This window comes from Prunus avium, chromosome 1, assembly GCF_965620075.1.
Source record: "Prunus avium chromosome 1, drPruAviu1.hap1.1, whole genome shotgun sequence".
In the NCBI taxonomy this organism is placed as follows: Eukaryota; Viridiplantae; Streptophyta; class Magnoliopsida; order Rosales; family Rosaceae; genus Prunus; species Prunus avium.
This window is the reverse complement of record NC_142284.1, coordinates 53,319,315-53,334,132: the sequence shown is the minus strand read 5'-3', so window position 1 is coordinate 53,334,132 and position 14,818 is coordinate 53,319,315. Positions and strand designations below refer to the sequence as shown.

Sequence of the window (14,818 nt, the reverse complement as noted above, 5' to 3'; positions counted from 1 at the left end):
ATGGGTGATGATTCCATAGTTGTGACTGGTACTAGTGCATCTACACCGAAGGAGGCACGTCCCTCGCGTGATTACTCTACCCCGATTACATTTGACAAATTGGATGGCTCCAATTATGCCTCTTGGTCTCGTGGTGCGCGTATTACGATTACTAGTCGTCGTATGGCAAGTTGGATCAATGAGAAGAAGCCTGCTCCGTCTCAAGACTCCGCTGACTATACCGAATGGGAAGAAGATAATTGTCTGGTGCAGTCATGGCTTCTAAATTCCATGACTAAACTAGTTCGTGCCTTGTTCGAACATGGTGATACTGCTTTTGATATATGGGAGGCTGCTCGGAAGACCTATACTGTGACTCAGAATAGTTCTCGTTTGTTTCAACTCCTACGGCAATCCATACTTATAGGTCATAATGGTGAATCTGTGAAAGTGTTCTATGAAAAACTTCATGCTATCTGGCAAGAGATTGATTGTCTGCGTCCGCATGAGTTTAATTGTTCTACTGATGGGGCTCGTCGTCTGAAAGAAATTGAAGCCGATCGAGTTTATGATTTTCTTGGTGGGCTCGATCCACCGTATGATGGTGTTCGTAGCCGTATTCTTGCTCTTAGTCCTGTTCCACCCCCTCTCGAAGCCTATGCCATGGTCATGGAGGAAGATACCCGTCAGTCCGCTATGCTTGGAGGAGGATCGCTGGCTCTTAAGGTGGATCCAGCACATCACCGACCGGTCGCCCCGCAAGTCGCGACCGGTCGCCCGCCGTCAAAAAAGTTTGGATCTTCTGCTGGGTTTCATCCTTCTGCCTCCACCTCTAGCTCTTTTGAAGGTCCGCCTAAGTGCCGCCATTGTAATGGAGATCATTACTATGAGAAGTGTTTTAAGGAGCATGGTTACCCTGATTGGTTTGCTGACTACAAAGCTCGTATGTATGGTCCCAATGCCACTTACACTGTGACTCCTGATGAGGCCCGTCCTCCGACTCCATCTGCAAATCTGTGTGCTTCTGATACTATGCCAGGTATGGGTTCCACTACTTGGATAATTGACACTGGTGCTTCTGATCATATGACTTATAATGATAAAATGTTTGATGAGTTGTCGCATAACCCTCGTGACCCATATATTACTAGTGCTAATGGTTTACCTTCCCCAGTTACCGGTGAAGGTACCATCCATCTTACTCCTTCTTTACCCCTTTCTCATGCACTCTTGGTTCCCAATATTCATTGCAATTTGTTATCTGTTGGGCGTTTACTTGATACACTTAACGCTTCTGCTACCTTCTATTCTACCCATTGTTTTTTCCAGGATCTCAGGACTCACGAGAAGATTGGGCATGGTAAACGGATTGGGGGGTTATATTACTTACAGTTACCGGCTGCAGCAGTTCGTGATTGTGTCGCTAATAAAGCTCTGAGTGGCAGTGTCAAGGACAAGCACCAACTTTGGTTATGGCATCGTCGCTTAGGACATCCGTCATTTGGTTATCTTAGACATTTGTTTCCTTCGTTATTTAGTTTGTGTGATGAGTCTAGTTTCAAATGTGAGACTTGTGTAATGGCCAAGAGCCACCGTACTGTTTTTCCCTTAAGTAATAATAAAGCTGCTTTGCCTTTTGAGTTAGTACATTCTGATGTGTGGGGTCCTGCTCGTGTGACTTCTCATGGTTTCCGTTGGTTTGTGACGTTTATTGATGACTGCACTCGTTTAACATGGGTGTATTTGATGAAGACAAAAATGATGGTGTTTTCGAGCCTCTCTCAGAAGGACATAACAGTGATATTGGCGACTCTCGTACAGATGAAATTGATAATATACCCCCCTCTGCCCTGCCATTGCCTCAATCAAGTTGTGATAATGAGGTACTTTCTAGTGATATGCCTACCTATTCTTTGCCCCCAAGTACTACCCGTGGGAAACCTAAAGTACAATATTCTCCTGATATACATGCCAAGTCTAAATATCCCATTAACCATTATATGTCAACTCATCGTTTATCTAAGTCATATGCATCATATTTGTGTCAATTATCTAGTGTATGTGTGCCAACTAAGTTGCAGGATGCTCTATTTGATCAAAACTGGGTAGATGCAATGCATGTTGAGATGGAAGCCTTGAACAAGAATGCTACTTGGGAGTTAGTTCCTTTACCAAAAGGAAAAAAAGCAGTTGGGTGCAGATGGGTGTTTACTTTGAAGCACAAGGCTGATGGTTCCATTGACCGTTACAAGGCAAGATTGGTAGCAAAATGATATACTCAGACATATGGAGTGGATTACACAAAGACTTTTGCTCCAGTAGCTAAGCTCAACACTGTACGCGTACTCTTATCCTTAGCTGCTAACCGTGACTGGCCGCTGCTACAATTTGATGTCAAAAATGCATTCCTCCATGGTGATCTCAAGGAAGAAATATATATGGATCCTCCGCCAGGTATCCCTGTGACTTCTAAGGAGGGTGTGGTGTGCAAGCTACGGAAATCCTTGTATGGATTAAAGCAGTCTCCAAGAGCGTGGTTTGGAAGATTTGCTGCATCTATGAAGAAGTTTGGGTATGTGCAAAGTAACTCTGATCATACTTTGTTTCTGAAACGTCATAAAGGTAAATTGACGGCTTTAATTATTTATGTTGATGATATGATTGTGACTGGAGATGATCATGTAGAGATACATAGTCTTCAGAAGTATCTGGCTTCTGAATTCGAGATGAAATCATTGGGTGATTTAAAGTATTTTCTTGGGATTGAAGTTGCCAGATCTAAACATGGTATTTTTCTATCCCAAAGAAAGTATGTTTTGGATTTACTTGCAGAAACTGGAATGTTGGATTGTAAACCGATTGATACCCCTAGTGAGCAGAATCATAAGTTGGGGATATATCCCGATCAAGTTCCAACTGATAAAGAACGTTATCAACGACTTGTGGGGAAGTTGATTTATTTGGCTCATACTCGTCCAGATATTGCATATGCTGTAAATATAGTGAGTCAGTTTATGCACTCTCCTAGTGTAGATCATATGGGGGCTGTGACTCGTATTTTAAGGTATCTGAAAGTAACTCCTGGCAAGGGGTTAATTTTCTCCAAGTATGGCCATACAAATGTAGAAGGTTATACAGATGCTGATTGGGCAGGTTCAGCCACAGATAGGCGTTCGACATCTGGATATTTTATGTTTGTGGGTGGCAATCTTGTTACGTGGAGGAGCAAGAAACAAAAGGTGGTGTATAGATCTAGTGCTGAGGCCGAGTATCGAGGAATGGCCCATGGTGTATCTGAGTTACTATGGTTGAGAAGATTGTTGAAAGACCTTGGTTTTGGGCCTAATAAACCCATGAAGTTATATTGTGACAATACGGCTGCGATTGCAATTGCTCATAATCCTGTACAACATGACCGTACAAAGCATGTGGAGGTTGATTGAAATTTCATTAAGGAAAAGTTGGATGCGGAGATTGTGTCCTTCCCCTTCATCCGTTCAGAGTATCAGTTAGCTGATGTTCTTACGAAAGCTATTTCTACAAGTATCTTTCTCAACTTGCTTGACAAGTTGGGCATGCGTGACGTCTTTGCTCCAACTTGAGGGGGAGTGTTGGCGAGTCCTATTCTATTTGGGTTTTATTTATTTTTCCTTTTGTATAGATATTATGTAATTAGGATTCCACTTATTTCCTAATTAAACCCTACTAGGGTTTGTAACCTGTATTATAAATACCTCCTTTCGGAGAATGAAATAGATCTGAAAATATTCTACCATATTGTTTGACTTGAGTTCAAAAATTTCAGAGATGAGAACTTTCTTTGGATAAAAATAGAGGATCAGGTGAGATAATGTCGCAGGACGCAAACCTCTAAAGAAGAAGAAGACAAGTGCTGTTTATGTAAAGTTAATTAATAAAATAGTAAATTTGAGTTTTCCCCTTCAAATTAATATTTTTTTTTACTTATAACCCATTGTTTTATTTTTCTATAAATAAAACCCGATTTTTATAAGAAAAACCTGATGACTAGGATCCAACTCATCAAGTTTCCTAATCAAGCTTAATGTGTTAAATGTCATATTTTTTAAATTCCTATAATACCCTTGATTACATTTTAATATAGTCGTTGTTCCTAAAAAAAAAGAAAAAAAAAGAATATACTCGTTTTTTTTGTTCAAATTTGACTACTTGATCATTTAGTATTTCAAATTTCAAATTGATAGCTTATTTATTTCCTTATATTTATACCAATTTCCAAATTTAATAATTGTTATGGTTTGAAATTAATTTGTTCACAGGGAAATTAACATGTTGCTCTCTATAGGTCTTGACCCCTATGTGTTTACGTACATGAATTTACCTACATTTTTTCTTAGCAACCTATGCCTCTAGGTAGGTAAATTAATATACAACAACTAAGGTAAATCTTAAGCGCAAAAAAAAAAAAAAAACTATGGGTAAATAATTTACCTATACGCATTTATAGGTATATTGTAAAATAATTTACCTATACTCATTTATAGGTATATATTATATATATTGTAGGTATATTGAACCTCGCACATTTATAGGTATATTTCAAAATTAATTATACTTATAATACAAAAAAGGTAAAGTATTGTTCTTTAAAATTGGCACATTTTGTAACAATAATATTAATACGAAATATACCCCAAAAAAAAAAAAACTTAAAGTACCTATTTTCTGGCCCAATTTTTGTGTGCGTAAAAAGTGTACCTATATATATATAAATATATTTTTCCAACAATATATATATATATATATATATATATATATATATATATATATATTGTTTTTTAAATAATGTACCTATATTTTCTATAAATTATTGTGTACCTATATTTTCTATAAATTATTTTTTATAGGTACATTATTTGGATATGTAATTTACATAGAGTAATGCTATTTGGACACACAACATTGACACACTTAGTTGACACCCGCTGATGTGTCAATGTATTATTCGTTGAACAGAAAACGAGGAGAAAAGAAGAGCAAATGATATATTGACACATCAGCGGGTGTCACTAAGTGTGTCAATGTTGTGTGTCCAAATAGCATTACTCATTTACATATATGTTTTTTGGTTTGCAATTTTAAGGGGCGATGTGTTAGAGGAAATGGAAACCAAAAAAAATGGGGTGATTGATATGCTATTAATAGGGAGTATTAATTATAATTATAGCAGTTAATGAAATGCTTGAAATAAATTATAAATTGAATATTAAGGTAGTTCACATATACTGTAATTTAGTTAATAATATTAGGACAAATCTATCTTACATGGAGACAATAGGGTGTTTGTTTATGAAGTTTGGTGGCAACGATGTAAAAACATATGAGTACTATGACCTCTTATATCCTATTGGTCATTTAAGTTTGAAATTGAGTTTTACACATAAATTTATAAAGTGATTGGGTATATGTTTAGGAAATAGAAAATATAGGGCCCTAAGGCCATCTCCAGTCATAGGGCTAAATGTAGTCCATGACTAAAAATTTAGCCCTCTAAAATATTAATTTTTTAAAGAATAGTGTATGGCTAAATTTTTCCATCTCCAGCCATGCATGGCTATATTTTAGGATTCTTCATATTTTATTATATATATTCAGCTATCACATCAACTTACTTTACTATTAGCTTTTAAAAAGCAAATGCATGGGCCCACAAAAATTTGGCCTAGACTAAAGGTGGGCTATATGTGGCCTAGTTGGAGGGCTAAAGGGCCAAATGTGGCCCTCCAAATTTGGCCAAAATTTTATTTAGCTCATGGCTGGAGATGGGTTTTTGCATTATTTTAGGGCTATATTTGGGATATATCCCATGGCTGGAGATGGCCTAACTATACAAGCGGCTAGATATTCAAGCAGTGCACTCACCGGTAAAGATGGCCTGCAATGTGCTCCTCCACCTGAGCATCATTATTATTATAGTACTGCAAGGAATGATAAACAGGTACCTGAGATTTTCATGTCACCAATTTTTGGATGGTGGTGCTTTCTGAAGGTGAGGCTTAAACCAACCACCAATTTCAATTTCAATCTGAACGATCTGACTGAATGAGAGGATTGTGAACAGGCAATGGTATTAATATAGCTTCAAATTTAATTCATCGTGCTCATTCTTTGCTGTTTGTTTGACCGGCCATCTCAATTTCCAGGAAGCAACACTTGCCTTTTAAGTCGGGTTTTCTGAAAACGCGTACTTACCTGGAAGAAGGCTTAATAATAAGAAACTGAGAACGCCTCTCCTTCCATTAGTGATATGGCTAAATATTTCTTTTTCAAAACCCCCTCCCCCAATCAGGGGGGGCTCTGAGATTTTAGACAAAAATTAGTAATAGAGTCTCCTAAAAGAAAGTTTTGAACAAAACTATATAAAAAGAATTGGACCATATATATCGATAGCAAATTTAAAATTACTCACAAATATTTATTTATTTATTTAATATATAAAGAATCATCAAACAAATAATTCAGCAAGTAACATAAAATCAAAAAATCATGTTTCTTCAAATTAATAATTACAATTAACAAATAATAATAACAAACCTGTGGCTGTTGGATTTAGTATTAATCAAGAGCTTCTATTATATATAATTTTAATGTATTAATATATTCTGTAGGATCAACTTAAAAGAAATAGTGGATATAATTTATTTTTGGAGGTGAATATATCATATATTAAGTTAGAACAAATATATGACACATAATAATAAAGTAATATATACGATGAAACAAGAAAACAATAATTTGGGAGCCATCTTAAAATTGGGAGCCTGTGCAAGGGTCAAACTTGCACGGGAGCGGATCTACTGTCCCCAAATTGCGTATTTTGTGAATTTTTTTAATTGTTAAATAAAAAAATTAACAAAGTTAATCCTAAGTTAAGTTAGTTGACATGTGAACAAATTAGTGGAAGGCATGAGGGACACACATTTTGGGGACAATGGATCCGCTCCCACCTTGCACAACCAAAAGTCCCCTCTGCCCCCAATATCGCTTGCTTAAGAAAAAAAAAACAATAGTTAATGCAAGAAACACCACTGTCGGTTAGGACCTAACTACTCACGGTTAGTACGAAGGTTACCACGGTATAATTTATCCTAGTCTTATCAATCATTTAATCACCAATAAATTAACACTACTAGAGTTAATTAACTCTATGTTTCCGTAATCAAATGACAACGATAGTAATGCTAGCTAGGCCTGGGCACGGTTCGGGTCGATTCAAAATTTGGGCAACCCGTGGGCCGAACCGATGAAGGCTTCGGTTCTCGAATCGGGTCGGGTCTAAATAAAAACTCGAAAATGAACCGAATCGAAAATGAATTCGGTTCTCAGGTCGGTTCAGCCTTGTGATCGGTTTGGGTTTGAGCCCAATTTTACATTTTCAAAAGCCCAAATTAAATTAAATTTCAGCCAAAAAAAGCCCAAATCGAATTCTCTTTCAGCCAAAACCCTTTTTTTGTTGTCAAATTGACAAAACCTAATAAATTCTTATTAACAAGCCCAAATCACATTTTTACTTCTCTTTCAAATCCTAAAATTATGCAAATTAAACCTATAAAAATCCATCATTCCAATCTAAGTTTCTAAACAACTAAATGAATCCCACATTTACACAATCATCAACTAAGTAAGGAAAGAAAATATAACGTCTTACAACCATTACAAAAAATAACTTACAAATAAAACAAGCAATTTAAATGAAACTTATGAAATATTACAACCCATCACAAAAATACACATAAAGTCTAAAGATAATATCCTTGCAAAAAATCAGCTGCATCCATTCTTCCAAAAGCCTTAACAAAGCAACCTACATAACACTTAAAAGAATTAACACAAAGTTTCACCATAAACAAATCATAATTAAAATAAGATGCAAGAAAAATACCTTCCAACATATCTTCATCACACTAAGAAGGGAGAGTCTTATTCAAATTTGTTGTGGATGTTTTACTCCCCATTTCTACAAAATATAATAAAATAAATCAAACCAATTTGAGTTAGAACACATAAAAATGAGAAAATAATCGGATTCAAGTATACTTATACAAATGAAAACATTACCCATTTCAATTGTTTCATAGAACTCCATCTCCTCGATGTTTCATAGAACTCCATCTCCACAGTCTCACTCTCTTGTTGAATTTTTTTCCATTTGTCCATCATGGTTTTTCGTTTACGACCTCCAAAAACCAAAGAAGACTCGGTTTCACTGTGAATGAAATACCATACAAAACAGATTCAAAATAGATCCAAAAAACATATCCAAAAAACAGATACAAAATAGATTCAAAACAGATCCAAAAAACTTATTTACCTCCATTTAAGCAAAAGCTTTTCGAAACAGATTCAAAGCTCAGCAGCAGAGATGCTAAACAACTGTGAATGAAAACAAAAATAGGGTTAGGTTACGAACAAAATATAAACAGAGATCAAAGAAATATCAAAAGAAGGTTGTCAAAAAGGCAGTACTTCTACCCAAAATTGTTCAGAATCAATACTCACACAAAGCAGTCTTATGAAAAAGGTTTCAGTTACCCAATATTGAATTCAATCCCAAAGTACAAGCCTTTTGACCAAACCACCGAAAGCCCAAAGCCAATTATTAATTTATTCACCATAAACATAGCACTAGACAAATTAATAGTTTAGAACTATATCCAATATTAACAAGCTGATTTTCAAAATTTGAAGCACTGGTAATGAATTTTTTTACACCCAGCTGTTGACCAAGAACAAAACTCTGCAGAATTTTAGGAACACTTACAAGTGAAATACCAAGTAATGGAAATCAAATAAGAACCACCAAGAAAGTACAACAGACCAAACCTTATCTCTGCAGGGAAGATAGAGAAGAAAGAAAGCAGTTTTCAATGCAATATTATATTGTACTTTGTTTTAGTGAGAGAAAAATGCTAACTACTGGTTTAGATTTAGAATGTCTATTTCTCAGGTTTGGCTCTTTGCACTTCCATGAGGCATACAAGAGTTTTTTGAGTCATTCACATATACAGTACAGTCAAGAACCATGGAAGAGGTTTGGAAAGACATCAATCTTGCCTCTCTCTCTGAGACCACCCCAAACAGGAGATCATCACCATCACTTTAACCCCAAAGTTTCACAAAAAAAATAGAACAGATAAGAGAGAGAGAGAGAGAGAGAGAGAGAGAGAGAGAGAGAGAGAGAGAAGCTGACCTGCGTGCAGTGATGGAGGCGGCGCGGTGGCTGATCGACTGAGAGTGAGAGGATCGGAGATCTGAGGTGGGTCGAGAGAGAGAGAGGCGCGCCGCAGCCTCTTAGTCTTAGGTCAAAAACAAAACGAAAAATTAAAACAGAAGAGAGAAGAGAAGACTGAGTGAAAGAGAAGTGAGGAGGGTTACTGGAAAAAAAAAAGGTGAGGGATCTGCTGCAAGCAGTCTCACATGAATATATTTTTGACCAATCACACGACGCCATGTGTAATATATATAGATTTATTTATTTATTTATTTATGTACCGGTTCGGTTCAGGTCCTCCGGTTCTGAAAAAATTAGACCCGAGAGCCGAACCGTGGACCTTCGGTTCGGTTCAAGTCCAAGTTTGACTTTTTCGGTTCAGTCAAAAAATACCCTTTTCGGTTTGGTTCTATTCGTTCGGTTTGATCGGTTCATCGGTTTTTATGCCCACCCCTAATGCTAGCAAATTGGTCCCAGGATCGATCTCCTTTTATTCCCCTGAAGGTCAACTTTGCCTGCAGAAACAGACAAAACCTCATCCTAGGATTTTTTAAAGAAATTTTTTCTCTTTGTTTTTCTTCATAATAAGAAGAAGAAGTCAGCCAAAAATTCTTTCTCCGCCTGCACTTCACAGCCTCTAGATGGTTTGACTCGGGATTGTTTCCACTTTCAAAAGCATTCCAATTAATTATATTTTACGAAATATGTTGCTTCGATTCAGCTGCACCAAAATGGATTCAGCTGCATCCTCAACTTGTGATACTCGCAAGTGCACGAGCCGTTTGGTAGTATAGCATATGTAAGTGCGAGGTCGATCCCACGAGGATTGGTGATTGAATGATCCAATTTGTTTCCCCTACATAAAACAGAAATGAAAAAGAAAATAAATAAAACAAGAAAAAAGGAAATAACTCAAGCAAATAAGTTCCCAAGTTCAATTAGATTAACGGATTGATTCTAGCTAAAGTATGATTAAGCCATGGTGTTTGGTCATAACCTTGTGTTCCTAATTCCCTAATTTGATCATTTGTTGTCTAACCTAAAACTAAGCATTAGGAACCCATTAAGCATAGAAGAACAATTTAAACAACCAAGCATGTATCTAATCCCTGTTGTCGAATGTCCATACATACTCTTCCTATTCATAGTTCAATTCGAATTAAAGCATGGTGTCTACTCTTAATTCAAACCAAGATAGCTAACATGCAAGCCTAAATGGTGATCAATCATTCAAACTAGCATATTAACTTATAAGCATAATGAATAAGAACAAAAACCATAATTGAAACTTGGAACTAATTAAACTTGAATACTTAAGAAAGAATGTACATTACAAATAAAAGTAAAGTGGAACTAAGAAAACTTGAAGGAAAATTTAGTAAACTCATTTTGTTACAACAATTTACAACTTGAAAGGAAACTAAGAGAATTTGAGGGAGAGAAGGGAAGGGAGCTCTAGAGAAGTGTTTGAGAGCTCCCCCCCTTGGGGTGTGTTTTGAAGCTTGAAGGCTTCTCTATTTATAGGGCTAAGAGGGAGGAACAACATGATGAAATCCAACACCACCATTCCTCTTTTAATACAACCCATAACTCACACTTCATCTTGTCTATGTTAATGTGGTTGGAATCAATCTCATCCCATACTTCTTTTGCTGCACCTCAAGCATCTTCACATGGGTTCAAAGGTGATCAGTTGTGGCTGCCTTTGCTGCCAACCCATGTGGTTGCCTTTTGGTTGCCAACCCATGTGGTTGCCTTTTGGTTGCTGAAAAACGAGTTTTCTGAACCAGTCTTGGTGTAGGAAGGCCAGAGGTTTCAAAACGTATCCAATGGTGCTCAAATGTGGATATGTTATACTAGACACCCATTGGAACAACTTCTATGAAGAAAGTATTCCCATCGGAGCAGTAGAAGTGTGCGTTTTGGGCCTTGCAAGTTGGCAGCCGAACAGAGACTGGAATTGACTTCATTTTATTTCTTTGCTTTACATGCATGCACATGCTTTCTCTATAATAACTCCAGCATGTACCAACTTGCTCCTTTAGAATTTCATAGCTGGAATGCCTCCCCACTTCACTCATTATGTTGGATCCAAAGTCAGTTGCAGCATGGGTGAGGCACATGGCTTAAAGGAGGAGATAAGGCTCAAAGCTGGCAGCTGCAAATCCTGCTGAGCAAGGTTGGGTGTTGGACGGGCTGAGCACTCCAAAAATGTCCAATTGGGCTGAAATTTGGATATGTTGTAGTAGACACCCATTGGAACAAGTTTCATGAAGATCTTCACCTCATTCGAGCCCCATAGCATGCTGATCCAAGGCCAAGAAGTTGACCTACGAAATTGGGCTGGAAAGGGGTTGTAGCCAAAATGTGTTTGTCTTTAAGCTCATATTCCTCATATGCCAATCAGCCCTTAACATGCATGGATTGCATCAAATGTTATCTCTTGCTATCTTAACCTACAAAACACACAAACATAGGTAAGTGACTCAAAATAAAGAGAAACTAAGCAAAATCACTAAGTAAAGAAGGCATGCAAGTGTATGAAATTATGGACTTATCAAAATAGAAAATGAATTAAAAGCACAAGTTTAACTCAATAACATAACCAAATCATAAGCTAGAAGGGTACAAAATGATATACAATTATGAACCGATCAAATACCCTCAAACCTAGATTTTGCTAGTCCTCGAGCAAAACAACACAAAACAAAGTTAAAAACAAAACAAGAAGTTAACTAGACCACTTTCGTAGGTAACTCGATTGCATTGAGCGTATGCAACAAGCCTTTAAACCTCTAGGCATCCCTAGTAGGAGGAGTTGTGTCTCCTGAGGGTTTAACAGAAACGATACCCACAAACGTTTTACTAACTCTACAAAACAAGGTGGTTAGAAAACTTATTAGATTTGTTAGTCCTTAAGCAAAATAAAAAAAACACAAAAACCAAAATAAAAATAATTACAAAACCAAAATAAATAAATAAATAAATAAATAATGTAAAAAGTAAACTCAAAACAATCTTTCCGAACATTTTCTGAAGAGAGATGACTCATGCGCATGACTCAAAAATAAAAGCTCAGTTTTTAGACAATATTTACAAGGTGGCAAAGTTCAAAACACAACATGCTCAAAGTGTAGTAGTGTGATAGCCAAATGCAACAAATTCCCCAATCTTAGTTTTTACACAATTTCAAAAATCATACCAAACACAAATGCAACTTTAAATCTCACCAAAGTTGTCCTCTCACAAATGAATCACTCAGAAGATGGCTACAATGCAACACTCAATTATAAACATGAGATTAGAGTTAAATCATAAGGGACTTAACTCAAAAATAGGAAGATGAAGAACTTGCATTAATATGATCTCAAGAAGGATGCCAAACACTTAAAAGTAGAAAAATGAATGCAATTCAACCACATGACATTTAAGATCAATTTAGGTCTTTATTATAGGTTGTAATGGGGCCAAGGGTGTAAGGTGAGTGAGAAATGAAAGGTATGGATAATACAAAGTCCAAGGAACTCACAATGTAAGAGCATAAAATAAAATTGTTTACAAGACTTCGAATCATCACGATTAGATTTTTTTCTTTTATATGATCAAAACTCCTTATACCTTCATTTACAATGATTCATACTCCTTTCCAAATGCCAATTTATTTTGAAGGCCCAAAAATGAATTTTTAATCAACCACCACTTAATCACAACTTTTTTTCTTTTTTTTTTTTTCTTCTTTTCTTTCACCAATTGAGTGAAGTTTTTTTTTTCTTCTTTATGTAATATCCCTTCCCAAACTTAGCATTGAAAACACATCCGAATTAGAGCTCATGAGTTCCTTAGAAAGGTAAATATTTGTTTTTCGGGCTAAGGCGAGGAAATATAATTGGTAAAATGAAAGAAAAGGTTTACATGTAGGCTCAAAATGGTTAACAATGGAAAATCATGCTTAAGCATGCATAAGGTTAGCTTGAAAGGCACAAACGATCCAAAGAGGGCCTTAATATCACTTCTTAAATGTCATGAAATCAAATTGCATAAGAATGAATGACTTTTAAGTGTTCAACCAAATCAATGAATAATGAGATCAAACAACAACTTTGATGACAAGAAAATAAGAGTATGTGTATAACACTCATGAAATGAAGCACAAGGCTCAAAAACTCACATTATATGGTTATATAAGTCTAATTTATGCTTGATACAATTCTTTGGGTCATGCAAATCCTTTAATTGGAAAATTATGAAACAAATGGCAAGTGCAAAGAAGGTTTCGAACATATCATGCTAGAACGATGCCAAAATTTTATTTTTTAAAAAATTTTATTTTTTTCATAATTAAATAATAATAATAAAATGAAATCCAATTTTAAGTCATGCAAACATTTATCACAATCTCATCATAAGTGTTCGGAAAGTGACTCAAAACAAAACAAGACTCAAAATAAAACAAGCAAGAAATTAATTTAAATTTGTTTTTTTTTTTTTTTTTTAAAGAAAAACCAAATTTACTTGCTAAACTCCAATACCCCCAAACCTAGAAATGAACATTGTCCTCAATGTTTAAAAATTAGCCACAAGCAATGTCATAACAAGAAATGAAAGGTATTAAAGTAAATATAAATCACAAAAAAAACACAAAAAAAATTAAAATAAAATAAAATAATTACAAAAATAAAAATTACAAAGCAAACAACCAAAAGAAACGAAACAGAAAGCCCTAAACAGTCTTATGCAAACCAAAACCCAAACAATTCAAAGCTCAACCCAAAATGCAAACCAAAACCCAAACAATTCAAAGCTCAACCCAAAAGAAAGTTAGCCCACTTTGAAACCTAAACAACGGTGAAAACCCGACCCACAATGAAATCCGAAGTCCACACGTTTTTTATTATTATTTTATTTATTTTTAATTTAATGAAACGTGAATTGGGAGCACAAAGGCGGGATTTCTGAAAAGGGAAAATGTGGTCCCTAATGCCTCGGTTCCTGGGAAGTCACGGGCAAAAGAGGTGAGGGATGTGTCAGCGCGCAGAGGCCGCTTTCACATCCCCCAAGCTAGAATTATTGGCATCTTGGGTGAAGCGGGATGACTTTTTCACTTGAAGGTGGTGAAAGGTGAAAATGTAATTAAGGGGGGTTGGGAAACGGGTGCGGCGACAAATAGAGATAAGCCGTAAGGGCCGCACATAACCCAGAACCGCAGCGGCTAGGCTTTAGCAGACTAAGTCTATAAAAAGGTAAAAAAAACGGGTGAAAAACACAAACTCAGAAACACACAAAACAGAAAAGAAAGAAGAACAAAGAGTGAGAAATCAAATGGCCTCTAACTACCCATTTTCGTTGGATCTCAACCTAGCTCCACCGACTCAGACACGAGGCCAAGCAGCGGCACCAGTATGGATGCCCTACTTTGCTTCCGCACGGGGGCCTGTGACAGTAACTGACTCAATACTCCTGGACAACGATGTTGCCATTGGAGTGGCTAGAAATTTAGTGACTCCTAAAGATATACGTGTGCTGGGGACAAGGGATGACAACCGGGTCGTGAGCGATGCCCTGGCACTGAGCGTGCAGAGTACGGCAACA

General features: G+C 36.4%; 1 protein-coding gene across 1 annotated transcript; it reads left to right on the top strand.

Annotated features, from left to right (window-relative positions):
- On the top strand, positions 1–1,394 carry LOC148298009 (uncharacterized). The gene is made up of 2 exons (XM_088249386.1): positions 1–1,018; positions 1,372–1,394. Exons 1-2 carry the CDS (start codon positions 1–3, stop codon positions 1,392–1,394), a joined length of 1,041 nt encoding a protein of 346 aa, XP_088105512.1.
- The last annotated feature ends 13,424 nt before the right edge of the window (positions 1,395–14,818 follow it).

Coding starts and splice junctions, on each gene's coding strand:
- LOC148298009 (XM_088249386.1), top strand. CDS start 1: ATGGGTGATGATTCCATAGTTGTGACTGGTACTAGTGCATCTACACCG. Junction 1,019..1,371: donor TGCTTCTGATACTATGCCAG/GTATGGGTTCCA, acceptor TATTACTTACAG/TTACCGGCTGCAGCAGTTCG.